Source organism: Mirounga angustirostris, unplaced genomic scaffold (genome assembly GCF_029215605.1).
Source record: "Mirounga angustirostris isolate CCGP_5_RB_7025 unplaced genomic scaffold, mMirAng1.0.hap1 SCAF_1, whole genome shotgun sequence".
NCBI lineage: Eukaryota > Metazoa > Chordata > Mammalia > Carnivora > Phocidae > Mirounga > Mirounga angustirostris.
In genome coordinates this window covers 193,712,690-193,739,016 of record NW_026991709.1, presented here as the reverse complement: position 1 = coordinate 193,739,016, position 26,327 = coordinate 193,712,690, and the positions used below count along the sequence as shown (strand labels likewise).

At 42.0% G+C, this 26,327-nt stretch overlaps 1 protein-coding gene across 1 annotated transcript in view; it reads left to right on the top strand.

The window, feature by feature from the left end:
* Positions 1-26,327, top strand: part of CACNA2D3 (calcium voltage-gated channel auxiliary subunit alpha2delta 3) — an 858,477-nt gene that overhangs the window by 315,285 nt on the left and 516,865 nt on the right. Inside the window, exon 5 of the mRNA XM_064595053.1 lies at positions 17,710-17,872. Coding sequence (XP_064451123.1) covers positions 17,710-17,872 — 163 coding nt within the window. The remainder of the gene's footprint in view (positions 1-17,709; positions 17,873-26,327) is intronic.

Below are 26,327 nucleotides of genomic sequence, written 5' to 3'. Positions count from 1 at the left end.
AATCTCATAACACCCTACTGCAAGTGTTGGCAAACTACAGCCCATAGGCCAGATCTTTTTTGTAATTGTGTAGAGTTTTGGTAAATAAAGTTTGAATGGAGCACAGCCGGGCTCATTCTTTTATGTATTGTCTGCGGCCACTGTCATGTTACAACAGCAAAGTTGAGATGTGGTAAAGACTCCATAGCTCACAAAGCCTAAAATACTTACCATCTGACCCTTTACAGAAAAAAGTATGCCTGCGCCTATCCCTGCCTTATTGACTCACTTTTAGACACTTACTCATTGGATCCCTGCATTCTGAGCTCGTGCATGCTAGGTTCTGGGCAACAGTGCACCCGCCATTTTGCCCCTGGTATATTTTGCCACATTTTGTCCCCTGGTGTAATGTCCTTTGTGCCCCGTCACACTTAGTAGCTTATCAGATTTACTCACAAAAGAATTAATTTACTCTGACCCCATGGGTGACAGGGGTTCAGAAATACTGAGATGGAGTAATATATCTTTTCCTTGATCATATAGACAAAGCCACTGAGCCCCATAATTATATAGCAATGAATTCCAAGGACCAAGAAATGATTCTTCTTGTTTGCACTGAGTCAGCCTTTTCAAAATCAATACAGAATGGACAAATGGATTTGGGGAGGAGGCACAGAACTCCCAGTCATCCGTGGTGAATACTGAGCATCCTTGAGCGGAATCCTGCCTGTGCTTTCATCCTTCCGTCATTTGCATTCTGGTCTGTGAGAATTATTGAATTAAATGGCAGTTTAGAAGTTGCCTCCAGAGAGCCGTAGGCTTTGTGTATTAATTTAGCATTCAGTTATAACGAAACAATGGCATTGAAGGCTTCCATTTTTACAAGCATCATAATATTATGTGAAGCACTTGGGTCTGTGGAAGGTTGAGACTTCACTTAACTTGGAGCTGTGGGAAGAATCCCCAATGATGTGTTCCTACAAAGCAGAGCCTTTCAGAAGAAGGGGCCTTCCCCCCCTTGATCAGTTCATGGGCTGGTCAAGGTGTCTCTGCCTAGTAGGGCGTTCCCTTTGTTCATGTTTCAGCAGAAAGATGTGATTTCTTTTGTTTTGGGGTGTCATATCATAATAAATTATGTTTTAAAAAACAGTTGTGGGTGGAATTTATTAAACTGAGTTTTGTTTCTGTAAAGTTTTTGCTTCAATAATTTAAAAAAGTTGAAGTCTTTTGTGACTTAAATTTTTTTTTTATTGAAACAAATTTCTATGTAGTAAAATGCACAGTTCTTTAGTGAACAATTCAATGAGTACTGACAAATGAATGTACCTGAGTAACCCATACCTCATCAAGAAAATAGAACATTTCCAGCAAACCAGAATGTTCTCTTATGTCTCTTTGAAATGGATCTCCCCTCCCCTCAGGGAAGCAACCCATGATTGCTCTCACTATTGAATAATAATTTTGCCTGTTTAGAACTTCATATAAATGGGATCACAATATGTTCATTTTTTGTTTCTGGCTTGTTTCACTCAAAATGTTTGTGAAATCCATCCATATTTTGAGTGTATCAGTAGTTTGTTTCTGAGTAATAATCCACTATATAAATATATCACAGATTTATTTATCCTTTCATCTGTTGATGGACACTTGGCTTCTAGTTTTTGGCTATTGTGAATGGGGCTTCCATTCACACCACATTTTTGTGGCTGTGTTTCTATTGGATAGATACCTAGGGGTGGAATTATTGGATCATAGGGTAGATACATGTTTAACTTCACAAGAAATGGCAAAATGGTTTTCCAAAGCTTTTTATATTTCCTTGAGTAATGTATAGGATATCTACTTACTCCACATTCTTGCAAACATTTAGTATTTTCAGAAATTTTAATGTTAGTTATGCTAGTGAACGTAAAATTGCATCTGGTTGGAGTTTTAGTTTGCATTTCCCTGATGACCAATCATGTTGAACACTCTTTGGCTTGCATATTAGTCATTCAAATACCTTCCTTTGGAAGGTGTTCAGATCTTTTGCCTTATATTTTCTTTTTCCTTTTTTTTTTTTTTTTTTAGAGAAGGGGAGAGAGAGAGGAGGGGGGAGGGGCAGCGGAACGGGGAGAGAGAGAGTCTTAAGCAGGCTCCATGCTCAGCGTGGAGCCCAACACGGGGCTTGATCTCACAACCCTGAGATCATGGCCTGAACAGAAATCAAGAGTCAGACATTTAACCGACTGAGCTACCCAGGTGCCCCAATTGCCTTCTATTTTCACTGATGTTTTGAGTTATAGGAGTTCTTTTTTATTTTATTTTATTTTTATTTTTTTAAATTTTTCTTTTCTTTTTTTTTATTCTTATGTTAATCCCCATACATTACATCATTAGTTTTAGATGAAGTGTTCCATGATTCATTGTTTGTGCATAACACCCAGTGCTCCATGCAGAATGTGCCCTCCTCAATACCCACCACCAGGCTAACCCATCCTCCCACCCCCCTCCCCTCTAGAACCCTCAGTTTGTTTTTCAGAGTCCATCGTCTCTCATGGTTCGTCTACCCCTCCGATTTCCCCCGCTTCATTCTTCCCCTCCCGCTACCTTCTTCTTCTTTTTTTTTTCTTAACATATATTGCATTATTTGTTTCAGAGGTACAGATCTGAGATTCAACAGTCTTGCACAATTCACAGCGCTTACCAGAGCACATACCCTCCCCAGTGTCTATCACCCAGTCACCCCATCCCTCCCACCCCACCCCCCACTCCAGCAACCCTCAGTTTGTTTCCTGCAATTAAGAATTCCTCCTATCAGTGAGGTCATATGATACATGTCTTTCTCTGTTTGACTTATTTCACTTAACATAATACCCTCCAGTTCCATCCACGTTGTTGCAAATGGCAAGATCTCATTCCTTTTGATGGCTGCATAATATTCCATTGTATATATATACCACCTCTTCTTTATCCATTCATCTGTCGATGGACATCTTGGCTCTTTCCACAGTTTGGCTATTGTGGACATTGCTGCTATAAACATCGGGGTGCACGTACCCCTTCGGATCCCTACTTTTGTATCTTTGGGGTAAATACCCAGTAGTGCAATTGCTGGATCATAGGGTAGCTCTATTTTCAACTTTTTGAGGAACCTCCATACAGTTTTCCAGAGTGGCTGCACCAGCTTGCATTCCCACCAACAGTGTAGGAGGGTTCCCCTTTCTCCGCATCCCCGCCAACATCTGTCCTTTCCTGACTTGTTAATTTTAGCCATTCTGACTGGTGTGAGGTGGTATCTCATTGAGGTTTTGATTTGGATTTCCCTGATGCCGAGCGATATTGAGCACTTTTTCATGTGTCTGTTGGCCATTTGGATGTCTTCTTTGGAAAAATGTCTGTTCATGTCTTCTGCCCATTTCTTGATTGGATTCTTTGTTCTTTGGGTGTTGAGTTTGATAAGTTCTTTATAGATTTTGGATACTAGCCCTTTATCTGATATGTCATTTGCAAATATCTTCTCCCATTCTGTCGGTTGTCTTTTGGTTTTGTTGACTGTTTCCTTTGCTTTGCAAAAGCTTTTTATCTTGATGAAGTCCCAATAGTTCATTTTTGCCCTTGCTTCCCTTGCCTTCGGCGATGTTTCTAGGAAGAAGTTGCTTTGGCTGAGGTCAAAGAGGTTGCTGCCTGTGTTCTCCTTTAGGATTTGGATGGACTCCTGTCTCACATTGAGGTCTTTCAACCATTTTGAGTCTATTTTTGTGTGTGGTGTAAGGAAATGGTCCAGTTTCATTCTTCTGCATGTGGCTATTCAATTTTCCCAACACCATTTGTTGAGAGACTGTCTTTGTTCCATTGGACATTCTTTCCTGCTTTGTCAAAGATGAGTTGACCATAGAGTTGAGGGTCCATTTCTGGGCTCTCTATTCTGTTCCATTGATCTATGTATCTGTTTTTGTGCCAGTACCATACTGTCTTGATGATGACAGTTTTGTAATAGAGCTGGAAGTCCGGAATTGTGATGCTGCCAGCTTTGCTTTTCTTTTTCAACATTCCTCTGGCTGTGCGGGGTCTTTTCTGTTTCCATACAAATTTTAGGATAATTTGTTCCATTTCTTTGAAAAAAGTGGATGGTATTTTGATGGGGATTGCATTGAATGTGTAGATTGCTCTAGGTAGCATTGACATCTTCACAATATTTGTTCTTCCAATCCATGAGCATGGAACGTTTTTCCATTTCTTTGTGTTTTCCTCAATTTCTTTCATGAGTATTTTATAGTTTTCTGAGTACAGATCCTTTGTCTCTTTGGTTAGATTTATTCCTAGGTATCTTATGGTTTTGGGTGCAATTGTAAATGGGATTGACTCCTTAATTTCTCTTTCTTCTGTCTTGTTGTTGGTGTATAGAAATGCCACTGATTTCTGTGCATTGATTTTATATCCTGCCACTTTACTGAATTCCTGTATGAGTTCTAGCAGTTTCGGGGTGGAGTCTTTTGGGTTTTCCACATAAAGTATCATATCATCTGCAAAGAGTGAGAGTTTGACTTCTTCTTTGCCAATTTGGATGCCTTTGATTTCTTTTTGTTGTCTGATTGCTGTGGCTAGGACTTCCAATAGTATGTTGAATAGCAGTGGTGATAGTGGACATCCCTGCCACGTTCCTGACCTTAGGGGGAAAGCTCTCAGTTTTTCCCCATTGAGAATGATATTCGCTGTAGGTTTTTCATAGATGGCTTTTATGATATTGAGGTATGTACCCTCTATCCCTATACTCTGAAGAGTTTTGATCAAGAAAGGATGCTGTACTTTGTCAAAAGCTTTTTCTGCATCTATTGAGAGGATCATATGATTCTTGTTCTTTCTTTTGTTAATGTATTGTATCACAATGATTGATTTATGGATCTTGAACCAACCTTGTAGCCCAGGGATAAATCCCACTTGGTCATGGTGAATAATCCTTTTAATGTACTGTTGGATCCTATTGGCTAGTATTTTGGTGAGAATTTTTGCATCCATGTTCATCAGGGATATTGGTCTGTAATTCTCCTTTTTGATGGGGTCTTTGTCTGGTTTTGGGATCAAGGTAATGGTGGCCTCATAAAATGAGTTTGGAAGTTTTCCTTCCATTTCTATTTTTTGGCACAGTTTCAGAAGAATAGGTATTAATTCTTCTTGAAATGTTTGGTAGAATTCCCCTGGGTAGCCATCTGGCCCTGGGCTTTTGTTTTTTGGGAGATTTTGGATGACTGCTTCAATTTCCTTAGGGGTTATAGGTCTGTTCAGGTTTTCTATTTCTTCCTGGTTCAGTTTTGGTAGTTGATACATCTCTAGGAATGCATCCATTTCTTCCAGGTTATCTAATTCGCTGGCATAGAGTTGCTCATAATATGTTCTTATAATTGTTTGTATTTCTTTGGTGTTGGTTGTGATCTCTCCTCTTTCATTCATGATTTTGTTGATTTGGGTCATTTCTCTTTTCTTTTTGATAAGTCTGGCCAGGGGTTTATCAATCTTGTTAATTCTTTCAAAGAACCAGCTCCTAGTTTCGTTGATCTGTTCTACTGTTCTTTCAGTTTCTATTTCATTGATTTCTGCTCTGATCTTTATTATTTCTCTTCTCCTGCTGGGTTTAGGCTTTATTTGCTGTTCTTTCTCCAGCTCCTGTAGGTGTAGGGTTAGGTTGTGTACTTGAGAACTTTCTTGCTTCTTGAGAAAGGCTTGTATTGCTATATACTTTCGTCTTAGGACTGCCTTTGCTGCATCCCAAAGATTTTGAATAGTTGTGTTTTCATTTTCATTGGTTTCCATGTATTTTTTAAATTCTTTAATTTCCTGGTTGACCCATTCATTCTTCAGTAGGATGCTCTTTAGCCTCCATGTATTTGAGTTCTTTCCGACTTTCGTCTTGTGATTGAGTTCTAGTTTCAAAGCATTGTGGTCTGAAAATAGGCAGGGAATGATCCCAATCTTTTGGTACCGGTTGAGACCTGATTTATGACCTAGGATGTGATCTATTCTGGAGAATGTTCCATGGGCACTAGAGAAGAATGTGTATTCCGTTGCTTTGGGGTGCAATGTTCTGAATATGATCTGTGAAGTCCATTTGGTCCAGTGTGTCATTTAAAGTCTTTATTTCCTTGTTGATCTTTTGCTTAGACGATCTGTCCATTTCAGTGAGGAGGGTGTTAAAGTCCCCCACTATTATTGTATTGTTGTCGATGTGTTTCTTTGCTTTTGTTATTAATTGCCTTATATAATTGGCTGCTCCCATGTTAGGGGCATAGATATTTACAATTGTTAGATCTTCTTGTTGGATAGATCCTTTAATAGGATATAATGTCCTTCCTCATCTCTTATTACAGTCTTTGGTTTAAAATCTAATTTGTCTGATATAAGGATTGCCGCCCCAGCTTTCTTTTGGTGTCCATTAGCATGGTAAATGGTTTTCCACCCCCTCACTTTCAATCTGGGGCTGTCTTTGGGTCTAAAATGAGTCTCTTGCAGACAGCATATGGATGTGTTCTTGTTTTTTAATCCAGTCTGATAGCTTGTGTCTTTTGATTGGGGCATTTCGCCCATTTACATTCAGGGTAACTATTGAAAGATAGGAATTTAGTGCCATTGTATTGCCTGTAAGGTGACTGTTACCGTATATTGTCTGTGTTCCTTTCTGGTCTATGTTGCTTTTAGGGTCTCTCTTTGCTTAGAGGACCCCTTTCAAGATTTCCTGTAGGGCTGGTTTTGTGTTTGCAAATTCCTTTAGTTTTTGTTTGTCCTGGAAGCTTTTTATCTCTCTTTCAATTTTCAATGACAGCCTAGCTCGATAGAGTATTCTTGGCTGCATATTTTTCTCATTTAGTGCTCTGAATATATCCTGCCAGTCCTTTCTGGCCTGCCAGGTCTCTGTGGATAGGTCTGTTGCCAGTCTAATGTTTCTACCCTTGTAGGTTACATATCTCTTCTCCCGAGCTGCTTTCAGGATTTTCTCTTTGTCTCTGAGACTCATAAGTTTTACTATTAGATGTCGGGGTGTTGACCTATTTTTATTGATTTTGAGAGGGGTTCTCTGTGCTTTCTGGATTTTGATGCCTGTTTCCTTCCCCAAATTAGGGAAGTTCTCTGCTATAATTTGCTCCATTATACCTTCTGCCCCCCTCTCTCTTTCTTCTTCTTCTGGGATCCCAATTATTCTAATGTTGTTTCTTCTTATGGTATCGCTTATCTCTTGAATTCTGCCCTTGTGATCCAGTAGTTGTTTATCTCTCTTTTTCTCAGCTTCTTTATTTTCCATCATTTCATCTTCTATATTACTGATTCTCTCTTCTGCCTCATTTATTCTAGCAGTTAGTGCCCCCATTTTTGATTGCACCTCATTAATAGCCTTTTTGATTTCTACTTGGTTGGATTTTAGTTCTTTTACTTCTCCAGAAAGGGTTTCTCTAATAACTTCCATATTTTTTTCAAGCCCAGCTAGTATCTTTAAAATGATGATTCTGAACTCTAGATCTGACATCGTACTAATGTCCGTATTGAGTAGGTCCCTGGCAGTCGGTACTACCTCTTGTTCTTTTTGTTGAGGTGATTTTTTCCGTCTGGTCATTTTGTGCAGAGGAGAATAGATTAATGAGAGAACAAAATGCTAGCAGAGTAAGAACGTTCCCAGAAAATATACCCTAAACAAATCAGAAAAGACCTGAAGCAGTGGGAAAAGAAAGGGAAAGAGAGAAAAAAGAAAAAGAAAAAGATAAAGATAAAAACAAAAACAAACAAAACAAAACAACAACAACAACAAAAAAACAGAATGTGATCAAATATGATCAGGCTGGTATATAGATCAGTGCCACACACTAGATTTGGGGTGTATTTTGGTCTTTTAGAAGAAAGTGCCTTCCAAAATTTTAAAGAAAGTAAAACTTATATATGTACAAAAATAAGGGTTGATATGATGAAGGGATGGAATATGACTGTAAACATGGAAATTATAAAAAATTTTATAAAAGGAATTGATAAGAAGTTGTTTGAAAAAAGAAAGAAGAGGATTTAAAAAAGAAAAAAGAAAAAAAAAAGGGAGAGAATGTGATCAGGCAGGGCAATAGAAAACACCATATACTAGAGATTTAGGGTATATTTTAATCTGTTAGAAGAAACTATCTCAAAATTTTAAAGAGAGAACAACTTATATATATAAGCCAAAAATATAGGTAAGTACCATGAAGGGATAGAATATGACTCTAAAAATGAAAAATAAAAATGTTTTTTTTTAAAAAGGGATTGATAAGATGTTGGTTGAAAAAGGGAAAAAGAATAATTCAAAAAGAAAAAAAGACAGTTAAAAAAAAATTAACTTTGAAAGACTAAAGAATCATGGTAAAAAAGCCGTGAATTCTGTGTGCAGTAGTCCCCTAGCGCTGGAGTTCTGCCGATCTCATTGATCGGGAAACTTGGTCTTGGCTGGCTGTTTTCGCTGATCTTCTGGGGAGGGGCCTGTTGCCGTGGTTTCCAAATGTCTCTGCCGGAGGCGGAATTGCCCCGCCCTTGCCCCCTCCCGGCTAAGTAATCTGCTCGGGTTTGCTCTCCGGGGCTTTTGTTCCCTGCGAGCTTTCCGTACAGCTTTGGAGGCGGAGAGTGAAAATGGCGGCCTCCCAATCTCCGCCCCGGAGGAGCCGAGAACTCGGGGCCCCGCTCCTCAGTGAGCCCCCAGAGAAAAGCCGTCAGTCCCTCCCGTCTCCCCGCTCTCCGGCCGCACTCCGTGCTCACCCGGCCTGTGACCGTGCGTTTCTATCTCTGGCACCCGACCCCGGGTGGAGTCTCCAAACCCAGCAGATCCCTGCGGTGCACTCCCGCGCGGCTCCTCCCGGGGGAGGAAGGGGAGTCTCCCCGGATCTGCCGCTTGTTGGGTCCCTGCTGGAGGAGCAGGGGCCCAACTGTGTCGGGGATCACGGTTTATGGCCACCCCGAGCTGAGAGCCGCGCCTGGGCTCCGCCTCTGCAGCCGGCTTCCCTGCTCCGATACCTGGGAGCTCTGCCACACTCAGGCACCCCCGGTCTTCCTGTGACCCCGAGGGTCCTGAGACCACACTGTCCCGGAGGGTCCCCCCCCCCCCCCCCGCTTAGCCACCGGAGTGACGTCCCTCAGTGGAGCAGACTTTTAAAAGTTCCGATTTTGTGCTCCGCGGCTCTATCACTTGCCAGAAGCGGCCGACGGAGGCCCCTCCCCCGCCGTCTATCCTCCCGAATATCGCCTCGGATTCACTTCTCCGCACGTCCTACCTTCCAGAAAGTGGTCGCTTTTCTGATGAGAGAGTTGTTGCTCTTCTTTTCTTCGATCTCCTGTTGAGTTTGTAGGTGTTCAGAATGGTTTGATCCCTATCCAGCTGAATTCCTGAGAGGAGACGAAATCCACGTCTCCTACTCCTCCGCCATCTTGCTCCACCTTCAGAGTTATAGGAGTTCTTTACATATTCTGTGTATCAGTCATTTGTCAGATGTGTATTATGAATTGTTTTTCCTCAATAATGGTTTTTCTATTTGCTTTAATAATAGTGAATTTAATGATTAAGATTTTTGAGTTTTTTAAAGTCTAAATTATTAATGTAGCATACATGCTTTGTATGTCCTAAGAAATCGTTGCCTACCTGAAGGCTACAAAGATATTTATCATTTTTTTTTTGAGAAGTATTACAGGTTTAGCTTTTATATCGAACTCTGTCATCCATCTTGAATTAGTATGTCTGTGTTGTGGATTAAGGGTGAGGATGTTGTTTTCATATGGTTAGTCATTTGTTCCAGCAAAATTTGTTGAAAATATTTTCCCCATTTAATTATGTAGACACCTTTACTGAAGCTCAGTTGACTCTATGTGTATGGCTTTATTCTGGACTCTCTGTGCTCCATTGATCTTTTTGTCTATTCTAATGCCAATACCATACTGTTTTGATTAATTACATTTATAGTAAGACTTAAAGTCAGAAAATGTGACTCCTTGGACTTTTTTCTTCTTTTTCAAGATTGTTTTTGATATTCTAGATCCCTTTCATTTCTATATAAAATTTATAATTAACCTGGCACCTCCTAGAAAAAGCCACTGAGATTTTGATTGGGATTTCATTGAATTTTTAGATCAATTTGGGAAGAATTAAAATCTCAATACCAAGTTCTCTAGTTCTTAAATAAGGCATTTCTTTTCATCTATGTAAACCTTTTAAAATTTCTCACAACAATACTTTGTAGGTTTTAGTATACAGGTATCACACATATTTTAAAAATTTATACTTAAGTATTTTATGTTTTTATACTATTGTAAATGTTATTGTTCTTTCAATTTCAATTTCCAGTTGTTCTTTGTTAGTCTATTGAAATACAGTTGATTTTGTATATTGATCTTACATCCTGTGACCTTGCTAAACTCACTAGTTGTAGTAGATTATGTGGATTCCTTAGGGTTTTCCAATATAGACAATCATATTGTCTGCAAATAAAGACAGTTTTTTCCTTTCCAATTCCTAAGGCATTCATTCATTCATTCATTCATCTTACTCTAATTGGCAGGACCACCAGTACAATGTTGCATAGAATTAGTAATCCATCCTTGCGTTGTTCTTGATCTTAGGGAAAAAATATTCAATGTTTCATAATAAATATAATATTAGCTATAGGTTTTTTGTAAGGTGCTCTTTATTAGATTGAGGACATTTTATGCTATGTCAAATTTCCTATAAGCTTTTATGATGAACAGAAGTTGAATTCTTTCAAATGTTTTTCTGCATTGGTTTGGTAATGTGATTTTTTTTCTTCTTCATTCTTTTAATGTGGTGAACTGTGTTCATTGATTTTTCAAATAAACCAACCTTGAATTCCTAGGATAAGTATAATTTAGTCATGATGTATTATCCTTTTAATTATAGTTGGATTTGATTCAATATTGTATTAGCATTTTTGCCTCTAGGTTAATGAGAGGTATTGGTGTATAACATATATATTTTTAAAGATTTCATTTATTTGAGAAAGAGAGAGAGAGTGAGAGAGAACACGAGTGGAGAGCAAGGGCAGAGAGAAAGGGAGAAGCAGACTCCCCACTGATCAGGGAGCTGGACATAGGGCGTGGTCCCAGGACCCTGGGATCATAACCTGAGTTGAAGGCAGACACTTAACTGACTGAGCCACACAGGTGCCCCTGTAATATAATTTTTAAAATTTTCATGTCTGATTTGGATTCATAGTTATGTTGCCCTCATTAAATAAGTTGGGAAATAGTCCCTTCTCTAATTTTCTGAGTTCCTATAAGATAGTTCTATTTTTTCCTTATATATTTGATAGAATTCATCATTTAAGGCATCTGAGCCTAGAGCTCTTTGTTTTAGCATGGCTAGTAATTGTGAACTCAATTTTATGTGTATATATAGAACCAGTCATATTTTATATTTCTTCTTGTGTCCATTTTGGTAGTTTCTATTTTTCAAGGAATTGGCTTTTAACTCAAGTTATCAAATATTAGCATCAAGTTGTTTGTAATATTTCCTTATCCTTTCATTATCTGTAGGATCTCTAATGCTGTTTCTTCTTTTATTCCTGATACTAGTATTTTGTACTTTCTTACATTTTTCTTCATCAATCTAGCTAGGGTTTTAAAATTTCATTTGTCATTTTAAAGAACCAAATTTTGATATCATTGATTTTTTCCCCATTATTTTTCTTTTTATGGTTTCTGCTTTTATCTCTATTATTTCATTCCTTCTTTAAACATTGAGTTTCATTTCCTCTTCTTTATCTTTTTACAGGAGTATCTTAAACTATTCATCTCAAAGTTTTCTTCTTTTCTGTTATAAGCTTTTAAATCTGTAAATTTTTCTTTAAACTAGGTTTCATTTTTATTTTTATTTTTAAGATTTTATTTATTTATTTGACAGAGAGAGAGACACAGCGAGAGAGGGAACACAAGCAGGGGGAGTGGGAGAGGGAGAAGCAGGCTTCCCGCTGAGCAGGGAGCCCAAAGCAAGGCTCGATCCCAGGACCCTGGGATCATGACCTGAGCCAAAGGCAGATGCTTAATGACTGAGCCACCCAGGCACCCTCTCTAAACTCGGTTTTAGCTGCATCTGGCAAATATTGATTTTTTTTTTCATTACCATCCATTTCACAATATTTTCTAATTTCTCATGTCATTTTCTTCCTTGACACATGTATTATGAAGTAGTGTGCTATTTAATTTCCAAATCTTTGGGGTTTTTCTAGATACCATATTTTCTTAGATATCATTGATATTTTTCATATCATTATCATATATTGACCTCTAAAATTAGCCCATTGTTATCAGAGAACATACTATGTGGGTTTCAGTCATTTTAAACTTATTGAGATTTGTTTGGTAGCCTAGTGTGTGATCTGGAAAAGAATGTGTGCTCTGCAATTGTTAGGTGTAGAATTCTATAAATTCAATGAGGTTACATTGGTAAATGGTGTTGTCACATGAACACCCCCCAATAAATGTCCTTAGCACTGTGTCTTTATCAAGCCTCCCGGTGGGCAGCATTTCAAATGTGTTGTCACAGTTCATCGCTGGAAGAATTAATGCATCTTATGTGAGTGCACCAGAAGATAACTCTTGGAAATCTGAATCTGGATTCCTGGGGACTTTATCCCATGTGGTCTCTTGGCTGATTTTGCTTTATATCATTTCACTGTAAGGAATCTTTTCCAATAACCAACTTTGGTTTCATTCATTTTCTCTATTGATTTCCGGTTTTCAATTTCATTGACTTCTGCTCTGCAAATAAAACAGAGTTTTATTTTTCTTCTGGTTATTTTGGATTTAATTTGCTCTTCTTTTTCTAGCTTTCTAAAGTATAAGCTTAGATGATTAATTATTTTCCTTTTCTAATATATGTATTCAATGTATAAATTTTCTTCTAAGCTATGCTTTTGCTGCATCTCACAAATTTAGTAAGTTGTATTTTAATTTTTATTTAGTTTATAATTTCTCAAGAGTTCTGTTTTGACCTATGTTGTTATTTAGAAGTACGTTCTTTGATCTCTAAATACCTTGGGATTTGTCCAGCTATCCTTCTGTTATTGATGTCTATTTTAATTCCGGTATAATATAGAAGCAGAAATTGTGTGATTCCTATTTTTTTAAAATTTGTTAAGGTGTGCTTTATGACCCAGAACATGATCTATTGCTGTTTGTTCCATGTGAGCTTAAGAAAAATGTATATTCTATTGTTGTTGGATGAAGTATTCTATACATGTCAATTGGATCTCATTGATGGGGCTATTCAGTTTAACTATATTTTCCCCAATTTTCTGCTTGCTGGATTTGTCAATTAGTGATAGAGGGGTATTGAAGTATTCAACTATAATAGTGAATTCATTTATTTCTCTTTGTAGTTCTATCAGTTTTTACCTCACATATTTTAACACTCTGTTGTTAGTGTATACATGTTAAGAATTGTTATGTCTTCCTGGAGAAATGCCCATCTTTTTCCCTAATAAATTTCCTTGCTTTGAAGTCTGCTTTGTCTGAAATTAATATGTCTACTCTGACTTTCTTTAGATTAGTGTTAGCATGGTATGTCTTTCTTTGTCTCTTTACTTCTAATCTATCTGTTCTTTATATATACAGTGAGTTTTTTGTAGAAAACATATAGTAGGGTCTTGTTTTTTCATCTACTCTTACAGTGTCTGCTTTTTAATTAGTGTATTTAGACCATTCACATTTAAAGTGATTATCAATATAGTTGGATTAATATTATCATATTTGTACCTGTTTTCTATTTGTTGATTTTCCCTCTCTCTCTTCCTTCCTTCCTTCCTTCCTTCCTTCCTTCCTTCCTTCCTTCCTTCCTTCCTTCCTTTCTTTCTGTCTTTTACTCTTTTTTTGCCTTCTCTGGATTTAATTGAGCATCTTACATGAATTAATTTTTTCTTGTTTCTTAGCATATGAATTATACTTCCTTTGAGTATTATTTTAGTGGTTGCCTCATAGTTCACAATATATACATTTACAACTAATTCAAGTCCACTTTCAAATAGCCCTGTACCACTTCATGGGTACTATAGGTAGCTTTTAACAGAGTATTCCAAGTTCCTCGCTCTTGTTTCAACACTGCTGTAATTCATTTCACTTATCCATAAACTATAATCACCCAACAATTTGTTTGTATTATTATTTTGAATGAACTTATCTGTTAGGTCAGTTAAGAATAAGAAAATGATTTATATATCATTGATTTCTGCTCTAATTTTTATTATTTCTCTTCTCCTGCTGGATTTAAGCTTTATTTGCTGTTCTTTTTCCAGCTCCTTTAGGTGTAAGGTTAGATGGTGTATTTGAGATGTTTCTCATTTCTTGAGAAAGTCCTGCTTGCTATATACTTCCCTCATAGGACTACCTTTGCTGCATCCCAAAGGTTTTGAACAGTTATGTTTTCATTTTCATTTGTTTCCATGAATTTTTAAAATTCTTCTTTAATTTCCTGGTTGACCCATTCATTCTTTAGTAGGATGCTCTTTAACCTCCATGTATTTGTGTTTCTTCCAAATTTTCTCTTGTGATTGATTTCAAGTTTTAAAGCATTGTGGTCTGAAAATATGCATGGTATAATGTCAGTCTTTTTGTACTGGTTGAGACCTGATTTGTGACTCAGTGTGTGATCTATTCTGGAGAATGTTCCATGTGCACTCAAGAAGAATGTGTATTCTGTTGCTTTAGGATGAAATGCTTTAAGTCCATCTGGTCCAGTGTGTCATTCAAAGCCCTTATTTCCTTGTTGATCTTCTGCTTAGATCATCTGTCCATTGCTGTGAGTGGGGTGTTAAAGTCCCCTACTATTATTGTATTATTATCAATGTGTTTCTTAAATTTTGTTACTAATTGGTTTATATATTTGGCTGCTCCCAAGTTAGGGGCATAAATATTTACAATTGTTAGATCTTCTTGTTGGATAGATCCTTTTATTATAATATAGTGTCCTTCTTCATCTCTTATTACAGTCTTTGGTTTAAAATCTAGTTTGTCTGATATAAGGATGTGGAGAAAGGGGAATGTTCTTACACTGTTTGTGGGAATGCAAGCTGGTGCAGCCACTCTGGAAAATAGTATGGATGTTCCTCAAAAAGTTAAAAAGCAGCTACCCTATGACCTAGCAATTGTACTACTAGGTATTTATCCAAAAGATACAAACATAGTGATGCGAAGGGGTACATGCACTCCAAAGTTTATAGCAGCAATGTCCACAATAGCCAAAATATGGAAAAAACCCAGATGTCCATCGACAGATGAATGGATAAAGAAGAAGTATATATATACACAATGGATTACTCAGCCATCAAAAAGGATGAAATCCTGCCATTTGCAGTGACATGGATGGAACTAGATGGTATTATGCTAAGCGAAATAAATCAATCAGATAAAGAAGAATACCATATGATTTCACTCATGTGGAATTTAAGAAACAAAACAGATGAACATAGGGAAGGAAAAATCAAATAAGATGAAAATTGAGAGGGAGGCAAACAAGAAGAGACATGAACTTTAGGAAATAAACAGGATTGCTGGAGGAGAGGTGGGGGGGAAGGGATAATTCGGTGATGGACATTAAGGAGGGCACTTGATGTAATGAGCGCTGGGGGTTATATGCAACTGATGACTCATTAAATTCTACCTCTGAAACTAATAAAAAAAAGAATAAAAATGATTATTTTATTTCACTTTCATTTATTCCTGCTGTAACAGTCTTCTTTATGTAGATCAGAGTTTCTGACCTATAACATTTTCGTTTTCTTAAAGAACTCTTAACATTTTTTGCAAGGCAAATCTACTCCCCCAAAATTTCTTCAAATTATATTTGTCTAAAAAGGTATTTATATCTCTTTCACTTTTGAAAGACAATTTTGCTGGATACAGAATTCTAGTTTGGTGGACCTTTTCTCTGAACACTAAGTATTTTACTCCACTGTCTTCTTGCTTACATGGTTTCTGAAGAGAAATATGATATAATCCTTATCCTTGTTCTTCTATAGGTAAGATTTTTTTCCCCCTCTCTGGGTTTTTCAAGATTTTCTTTTGGTCTTTGGTTTTTTTGCAGTTTGATATTATATGCCTAGGTGTACATTTCTTTATATTCATGTACTTCATGGTCTCTGAGCTTTTTGGATCTGTGGTTTGGTGTTTGTCATTAATTTTGGAAAATTCTTAGCCTTTATTACTTCAAATATTTCTTCAAATATTTCTTCTGTTCCTTTCTTTCTTCTCCTTCTGGTAATCCCATTACGTATCCGTTACACTTTTTGTAATTGTACTACAGTTCTTGAATGTTCTGTTCCCTTTTTTTTCTTTGCTTTTGAGATTGGAAAGTGTCTTTTGACATATCTTCAGGCTCACTCATTATCTCCTTGGCGGTGTCCAGTCTGCTGATGAGCCATCAAAGGCATTCCTCTGTTACAGTGTTTTTGATTTCTTGCATTTCCTTTTGATTCTTTCTTAGAATATCCATCTCTCTGCTTATATTATCCATCTGTTCTTACTTGTTTTCTACTTTTTCTATTAGTGCCCTGAGCATATTAATCATAGTTGTTTTAAATTCTCAGTTTGCTAATTCCACCCATACTTGCCATCTTGGAATACTGCTCAGTAGATAAGAGCGCAGACTCTGGAAGTAGACCGCCTGTGTTTGAATTCTAGCTCTGCTCATCAGCTGTGTGATCTTTCACAGGGTACATCAGTTCTTTCTACCTCAGTTTCTTCATTGGTGAAGTGGGAATACTCACAAAACCTACCTCATAGAATTGTTACGAGAATTGAATGAGCACATGAAAAGCACTTAGGGGGCACCTGGGTGGCTCAGTTGCTTAAGCATCTGACTTTTGATTTCTGCTCAGGTCATGATCTCAGGGTTGTGAGGTCAAGTGCCGCATTGGGCTCTGTGCTGAGGATGGAGCCTGCTTAGGTTTCTCTCTCCCTCTCCCCCGCCCCTCCCCGCCAGTAAATAAATAAATAAATAAATAAATAAATAAATAAATAAATAAATAAATAAATAAGAAAGCACTCAGAATAATGTTTGGCACAAAGTAAGCATTCTGTATATGTTAGATGATGATGACAATGACAAGGACTAGAATGATGATGAGAGCCTTTTGCATCACGTGGCAGCAAGCTCCCATCCAAGGCCCATTGCCTGTGTGGTCTCCACTGCCTGGAGTGCTTCCCCCGGATGCCCACACAGCTTGTTCCTCCTGTCCTTCAGTCTCTGCGTGAGTGTCCCCACAGCACTGAGACCTGCCCTGAGCACTGAATATAAACACAGCCCTTCTGCTGCCACTCTCCCCACCTTACCCGGCTTTGCTATTTTCCGTAGCAAGTATGGCTATGAGACATATTATAGATTTAAGTTGTTGTTTTTTGTTGACTTCCAGTCTCCTTCAGCCTAAATGTAGGCTGCATAAGAGCAGGGTTTGTCTTCAAAATTTAAAGAATTAAAATACCTTTAGGGCAGTTTTCTCTAGGCATATAAGGAAGTACCGTGTAGCTCCTTACGTTAAGGTTTTGAAGAATATTTAATGACATTGAGAATTTTTTATCTCGTGCTATCACACCTGTGCAGAAACAGCCACAGACGACAGGGGAGACTAACGGAGATTGCCTGACTAAAGCAGGATCCACGCGTGCAGGGGACGGCCCGCAGCATGTGCCCAGGGCTGTCTGAGTTCACGGCGTCCTGAGCCACAAGTAATGCTTTTTGACTTTCTCTTTCAGTATGAATACTTCAATGCTGTGCTGATAAACGAAAGGGACAAAGATGGGAATTTTTTGGAGCTGGGGAAGGAATTCATCTTAGCCCCAAATGACCATTTTAATAATTTGCCTGTGAACATCAGTCTGAGTGACGTCCAAGTGCCCACGAACATGTACAACAAAGGTAAGACTCACCACTGCCGCTCCTTCTAGAGGGTGGAGAGCAGGGGGTGTGAGGGGCGGCACCGGATGCTTTGTGGTAGTGTGTGTTTTAAAAAATACGATTACAAGCTGGGTGTGTCAGCATCAGGGGGATAGGTGAGGTGTGCCTGTTCTACCTGGAGTTGGCTTGCTGTTGCCCCAGCTGGTGTTCGCATCAAGCAGTCTAACATGTAATCCGGAGGCTGGCAAACCTTTCCGGTAAAGGGCCAGCTAGTAACTAATGTAGCCTTTGCGGGCCATAGCGTCTCTGTTGCAACTCCTCAGCTCTGCAGGTCTGGCACAAAAGCGGCCTTAGACACTGCATCAATCCCTGTCTATGGCCGTGTGCCAGTACAACTTTTTATCTACCAAAACAGATGGCTGGGTTTGACCTGCAGGCTGTAGTTTATTGACCCCTGCTGTAGTCTTTCCCTCTTCTCTCCCATTCTTTATAATGCTTTTATGGGTTTGGGAGCCCCCCCGCCCCGGGTTTCTGGCAGAATCGGTTGTGGTCTTTTCTTAGAGTACAAAGCAGGATGCACCTCCATGGGGCCCCCTGTTTCAGGCTTGAATGTAGAATCCACTCAAATCCAGACTTCGCGTGGACTCTACAGTTCTTTCCTCCCAAATTCTCATCTGCCTGTGAGAGTTGGGATTCTCATGGCCAGGGACAGGGCTCTGGCTTCAGACCGTCTCTGGTTGGCCCCACATTCCATCTCTTACTGGCTGTCCCCTTCGGTGTATCCCCTTGTCTCTTTAGACCGCAGTTTCCGCCTACCTAGGATGTGGATAATAATTGTGTCCACTGCATGGGGTGGTTGTGAGGGTTAAACCACACAAGATGATGTTAATAATGCGTTTAAGTGAAGGATGTTGCCTTCCTTATCCTCACCGTCAGAGAGTAGAATTTTGCTCTGCTTTTTCAGACCTGGGAGGCTTGTAAACAAAGAGCCATCCTCCCCAAAATAAATCAGAAAGCCAAGGCATCTTCAAGGTAAAACACTGCCCCATTGTCTGCCGTCGAGGTTTCAAAAACATTGGGTCATAGTAAGGAATAACATGGAGGACATTAGGAGAAGGAAGGGAAAAATAAAGGGGGGGAAATCGGAGGGGGAGACGAACCATGAGAGACTATGGACTCCAAGAAACAAACTGAGGGTCTTGGAGGGGAGGGGGGAGGGGGGATGAGTGAGCCCAGTGATGGGTATTAAGGAAGGCACGTATTGCATGGAGCACTGGGTGTTATACGCAAACAATGAATCATGGAACACTACGTCGAAAACTAATGATGTAATGTATGGTGACTAACATAACATAATAAAATAAAATAAATACAAACAGCAGCAACAACAACAACAAAACCATTGGGGGCTGGTTTCCTCCGTCTACTCAGTTTCAGCATCATATCCAGAGTGCTGTGGTCAAGAGAAGAGCTCTGGGGTTTGGGTGCCACTCTTCCTCTTGTTGGCTCTGTGATCCTGACCTGGTAACTTTGTTTCCCCAAGCCTCGGTTTCCCATTCTGTAAGAGAGGGATAAGGATACCCCCTCCTTCTGGGGTTAGTGCAAGGCTATGGAGTGATGTGTGCCCAGCCTTAGCAACAGGAGTTGGTCACAGTGCATCTGAGCTGCCATTGTTATTATTGGGAAATACCGGGAAAACACATTGCATTTCTGAGTTATTCTAGGTCACCGTTTCAAGAGCTTGGTCAATGATGAAAGAGTTCCCAACTCACTGCCCGAAACCCTCGTGCTTGTCTTTTGTGGCTGGATCCCTAACGTCTCCCTTCCTAGTTTATCTGTTACCTATCCTTAAAATCCAGAGGAGGCAGCATCCTATCTGTTAACTGCTCTGATGGTTGTCGGGGACCCCATGGTGAACCAGGCACAGCTCCTCCCTCGAGAGGGCCACAGTTTATTTGGGGGAACAGATAGGTAATGAGACCAGTAGAACGCCTTGTGTGTCACCTGCTGGCCACAGTTATAGACAGTGGGGGCAGTGGGAGCTCCAAGGAGGGAGTCTGACCATGTGCTCATGTGGGCAGCCACATATTTGTCTCTCTCTCTCTCTCTCTCTCTCAGAGACAGAGATGTCAATCTGAACTGTCCCTCGTGGGCTCTGGACTGGACTGTATCCTGTGACCTAATCTTCGCTTTGGACTCTTCCTTAGGGCAGATCCCTTAGGACCCAAGCCTCAGAGGGCTCAGCTCAACCTCGTCCAGTGCAGTTTGCCCTAGTCCTCCAGGGTGATCCTGTCAGCTGAGGAAGGAAAGTCCCTTCTGTGCAGTGTGGCTGGAAGAAAGCCAACCTCTCCCCATTAAATGCATTCTCAACTGAAGATGAAAAATTAACAAGATTTTACAGAGCAATTTCAGACATAAAACAATTCAGAATGATCTTTTAAAATATGGCAGCTACTTCAAGGTTGCTCCAGCCATTAGCACCATTATAGAGATTTAACTGTACCTTGAGCTTTAAAGGCATAATTGTACCTTTTGATGGTGGCAACACATAAGGGACCAGCCCTGCTATTGGTCACATGGGCTGCAGAATCATGGCTATGAGGCTTGCAGAATCCTAATAGATTGCTTGAGCCATGGAGGTGGGTAATATGTAAAGTCAGCCTCAGCAGCCCTCGTTGGGCCTGCCTACTGCCCCTACCCAGACTCGGTGCTCCCTCAACTAGGCTGTGGGGTCATGGTCAGCTAGGCTGTGTCTTGTTTCTGCCAAGCAGTGAGTAGCTGCCCAAGGGAGAGAGGAAGGGACTTCAGGAAAATTCCTGTCTCCATTCCACCTAATTCAAACCAGCCTCAAACAGTCTTTTTTTCTTTTCAAGCTGCAGAAATGTATTTCGTGTTAAGAGGACCCGCCGGCTCAGATCTACTTATTGATGACATGTACTCAGAACACGTGCTCAGAGCTTGGTCGCTGGCTGGCTGTGCCCTTCCCAGGTTAGAAATCTTGCCCCAACAAAGGAAACCAATACAGGGTATGGTTTCTGGGCAGCTTGGACATAACAGAGTGGGTACATAGCAGAGTGGTGTGGTATTTGCTTATAGGAGCTGCAGTGCGCTGTGCTCTTGGGCATAGCTTCTGGTCACAGTTGAATGTAGCTGGTAAAATCTACCTGTTTTCTGCAATCTGCCTTTCGCCTTCTCGGCTGGGCCTTGCAACCAGGCCGTTCAGCCAGGTCAGCCTTTTCCTCTGCTCGAGGTGCCTTTCTCGTAGGCACTACAAAAGGCTGGAGCTTCAGAGTTCATGGCACGTGGGCCAGCCGGCCTACTGACCATGAGAATTCAAAGAGCCACACTCCAGAGTCTTGAGAGATGTGTCTTAGGGTCCTCCTGGTGCCCGATGCTGCAGCTTCTTCACGAAACCTCTTCAGTAGATGTTTGCTGAGTGGCTGCTCAGTGCAGCCTGTGACATCTTGCCATCTATCTGTGACACTTCTGTGAAGACTAGCTGCCCCTGCCCCTGGAGCTGTGGACAACTGCACTGCCTCGATGAGGAAAGCATGGGGCATGTTCTTGTGCGAGGACCGTCGATGGTCTGCCAGTGGATTCAGATAAAACTGAATTCGGTTTTAAGTACTTCCTGGGCTGAAGTGGTGTAAAATTCACACACACACGTGCATACATGGACATGAACACATACCTATGTGTGTGTGTGTGTGTGTGCGTGTGTCTGTATCTGTGCATGTGTGTTTGTATATGTGTGATGAAACCTACCCCTTTATTCCCACATGCACCTCTGTGCACCCAGATGAGAGCCCCTCTTCTCGTTCACTGTATACCTTTCTCTTTCCTCCCTGATACCCCATTTCTCTCCATTTCTGTTCTCCCTGCCTCCCCTTTCCTGCTTACCCAAATGCTCTTCTCAAAAGCCAGCTCAGGAAACCTCTTTCATTCACTCTCTTGTTATGTGACTTTGGTTTATTCCTTTGTTCTAGCATTGCTTTGTTCCAGAAGTGCATTGCATGCTTTTTTTTTTTTATCTTTCCTTTTCCACTTGGAGTTTTCTGAGGGCAAGGGACTCTGCTGGTTCAACCTGGTGCCCCACTTTGTCCCAAGCACCATGCTCTTTACTGACTGGCTTTTCCAGAGACGGGGGGAAGAGCTGGGGGATGCCAGTGTCCGTGCCTCCTGGGCTGTGAGAAGTCAAGCCTGGCTGTAGTGTTCCCGTGGGGTTTGCAAGCAACGAAAACATATCCTGGCTGATTTAAATGCAAAAGAAACTTTTTGAAAGGGCATTGGGTGGCTCACAGACTCTCCAAGAAAGCTGGAGAATAAGGCTTGGAAAAATGGTGGGGAAGGAGGGCGACCAGGCATTTTCATCCTGTCCTCTCTGGACTACATTGCCACCTCCGGGCTGGTAGACGGGGAGCCATTTTTCTCCAGTGCTTGGAGCCCAAGAACTGGAAATAGACCAGCATTTGGACGGTAAGCCTCTGCTTCTATCTTCTCTCATAGCTGCTGCAGAACAGAAACAGGCATTCTGTGATTCTGTGTTTTTACGGTTTTTGGCTGCTAACCTAAGGGTTTTCCCCTTACTTCCTTGTCCCACCTTGCTCCCCCACCTTCCTCCTCCCCATCACGGTGACATAACTAAGTGCTGCTGCCAAGACAGAAGACCTGGTGATCATGGTGGGATAGAAAAGGTGATGGGTTACAAATGTGCCCATAGATAATAGTAGGCACTAATCACTCTGTAATTTGGCTGGGCGGTTAGTGGGGAGGAAAAGAAATCTGTAGCTTCTGAGTATTTTTAGACCCAGGAGAAGAGAGACAGAGGGAGTTGCTTCTTTCTCAGCAGTTTTAGGCTGGATAAAGAAAAACACGAATTTTAGAAGTTAGTCGGTTTAAACTTCTGCATCATTGAGAGGGGTTAGGCAGTGTCCTTGCCTCTGTTTTTCAGATGAAGAAACTAAAGGTCAGAGCAGAGGGGCATCTGGGTGGCTCAGTCCGTTAAGCGCCTGCCTTTGGCTCAGGTCGTGATCTCAGGGTCCTAGGATCTAGCCCCGCATCGGCCTCTCTCTGCTCAGTGGGGAGCCTGCTTCTCCCTCTTCTTCTGTCCCTCTCCCTTCCCCGCTCATGCTCTCTCTCTTGCTCTCTTAAATAAAAAAATAAAAAAATAAAAAAAATCTTAAAAAATAAAGGTCAGAGTAGCACAATCTGACTCACTCCAGGTCCTACAGGTAGGAAGGCTCATGACAGGGTAGACCTCGATTTTCTGATGAGGAGTCCAGCTAGCTGGACATGAGCACTGAGAGAAGAAGGACCAGGTTCCTCAGGATCCCCTGTGTCTGCGGCTCAGTTACTTCCTGGACACTTTGGGATATAGGAATTTTTTGCTCAGGCTGAGAACCTCAGTCCGAGCCCCATCACCAGCCTTCCTCTGAAGCTCTGAGTCTCCCTGGGCACTGCCAGGGCACAGGGCCCCACTGTTGTGAGACCCCAGAACCTGCTCCAGAGTCTAGTCTCTGGCCACTCTCTGGTTGGCCTTTCTCTCTCTTTCCTCCATGACACGTGGCCTAAAAATTTCAATAACCCGAGGTTCCTGCATGAGCTGGGGGGAGCTGCTGACTCAGGCAGCTTCTACATATCAGTCCTGCAAACATTTTTGGACCCCAAAAATACAAAGGCTCCAAATGTTGGCTTAGGACAGAAAGGGGGAGATAGCAGGGAGAGGTGGACTGCCTGGCAGAGGTAGGAGAAGGTTGAACTGCAGGACATGACCTAGGCCAGCCCTTCCTCTTCTTGACTTCACCCAGCAGAGTGCCCAGTCAGACAGACTAGACTGCAAAGCTCTCCTGTGTGTGACTGGGGGCGGGGGGGCAGGGGGAGCACAGCCCCTGAAAATGAAAACAGGCCTAGGGAAAGGGAGAACCATAGCCCTCACTACAGAGCCCACGGAGTCAGTCTGTCTGCTACAAGCTAATGGGTTCTTCTAAGAAGCCCAGGGAAGGGCAGAGGTCTGGGGAGGCAGACTTGGGTCCCCTGCTCAGAAGCAGAGTATGTGTGCTGGTGTAGGGGATGGGCAAGATTGCTGGGTTAGGGTTTGTCAGATGTCTCACCCTATTTTTCAAATGTTGGGTTTGATAAATCGTAAAACACGCTTTGCCAAGCACTTCTCCCCTTAATTACAAGTGTGTATTTTAAGGGAAATTTAATTCATATGTTTCTGATTTGTTTACACGGAAATCATTAAAATGTTGTCTAAGAGCCATTTGATGTGCAAGAAGGCGCATGAACCTTTTAAGGAGTGATGGTAAAAGTGACATCACCACGACGGTAACAGAGGCTGTTCCTGACTTTGCTCCCCATCATGAGAACAACTAACGTGTATTCAAGGACAAGACACCACTGAGAGAAACCCAGAAGCGGAGGTGAGGCAGACGCACCCCCTGCACCACAGAGACCAAGGCAGACAGCATTAGGGGGTAGGAGAAGCAGCTACACAGCAACCCCATTTCCCTTCCCCCAGGCCAATGCAGCACATAGCCAAGAGGTCCCCCCCGCACCTCCACTTCCTGCAGCCAGAAAAGGGAGCCCCAGGGGTGATCGCCAACCTTCCCTGGCATTGTGGGTCACTTTGTGGGAGCCCCTACTCTGATCTCACACCACAGGGATTGCAGGGGACTCTTGGGGCCCAGGCCCTGGGAATCTGACTGTGATGAAGAAGGGGAGGGGCTGGCCACAGCTCCTGGAAGCTCTGTTCAAGAGGCAGGATGGCAGAGCTGCTCCCCCCACCCACCCTCCCCCCCCAGCCTGAGCGAATCCAGTACTGAGCATGCAGGCTCCCCACGCTATCCACAGGCAAGAAGACGATTCATAGCCAAGGCTGAGGTAGTTCCCGGCCCCTCCTATCCTGAGAGCCTGTTTGGGAAATTGAGAGTGGTCTGCATTGCCCCCCGCCACACCCTACCCAGGCAAGGGGGCTGACACATAGCCCCACCCACCATGGAGGCCCCATCTGACCAGGGGGCTGGTCATGACTCCTGGACACTGTGGCCCAGCGGCCCTCAAGCTGAGAGATGAGCACACAGAGCGAAGCCAGGGGCCCTGTGCAGTCAGGAGCTGGGGTGTAATAGGCTTGTGTTGAGACAACAAAGAGCTTTACTGGTTTTAGAGCCACTTCTCCCACTGTGTTCTGGCAGGGAATCTACTTTGTAGCTGTGACCCTTGCTGGTTCCAGTCTCCAGCCTGTCTGCCCGGGGAACCTAACAGAGCACAGGGGAAGCTCCGGGGCCCATTCAACAGCCCGACGCATGGTGGCGCTCAGAACAGAAGAGCACAGCCCGGGGCCTCTCCCCTGTCTCCAGAGCAGACCTGGTGGCCTCCCCTAATCAGGGAATTCCGTGCACACTCAGGCCCGCTCTGGACCCCCAAACAATGAGCCGTACATGCTCTGGGCCGAGGCCTGATACCCAGCCAGGGCGTGGGCAGCTAATTCATAGCCCCACCTCATCCTGAATATAGCACCCAGTCCCGACCATCCTGTCAGCCCGACCAGAGAGTCCAGGCCGCTGCGGAGCCCATCCTACAGCCTCCCTTGGGTGGGGGAGGTAAGGCAACGGTCCTGCCCAGCTGTTCTCAGCCAGGCACACTCGTGTCCCTGTCCTCAGAGTTGCCTTGCCTAAGAATAGACCATAATAGCAGGTCCCACCTGCCCAGACACATTACCAGCAGACACATCCAGAAACCCATGCTGGGCTGACTAGTGAAGAGCTGTGCCTGCCAAGGTAAACCTGCAAACTCTGGAAGACACGCACCACTGCTCAAATGCACAGGTACCAATGGAAGGAATCAAGGATCATGAAAAATCAAATGGATCTTAGCTGAACCTATTGCACTAATCATCTCACAGTGAACCATCGTGCTGTACGCCTTCAACGTATAGAGTGAAGTGTGTGAATTATTTCTCAATAAAACTGTGGAAAAGGGGAGAGAAAAAGAGAATCAAAAAGAAAATGAAAGCCGTGCTTAGAATTTGTTTCTTCTTTGTTTCTTTTCTCTTTGTGTGTGTGTGTATATGAGAAAGAGAAAGACAGAGAGAGACAGATAGACTCCAGGATGTCAGAAACAAATTTGGACTCCAAATGTTTTATTTTCTCCTCAGAATTCTGAACTGAAGCTTTCAGAATCGGCTTGAATCTTGCTTTCATGCGTATCTCCCTGCCCTGGCTGAGTGTGGTGGTGCTGTGGCCATGAATTTGAATCAGGTGTCAAGATCAGAAGGGCAGGTCTGGACACACTGCTTTGGTCCTGGGGAAAGACCTTCCCCCCGCATGGCCCCTTGGCTCCTGCCGTCCTCAACAGGACCTGGTGAACTTTCCCAACCCGTCTCGTCAGTGCGAGAACGACAGGACCAAAGCATTTGGCAAGATACCCACCAGATAATGCCGCTGCCGAGATTCCACGGCTGTCACCCTGAAGTCCT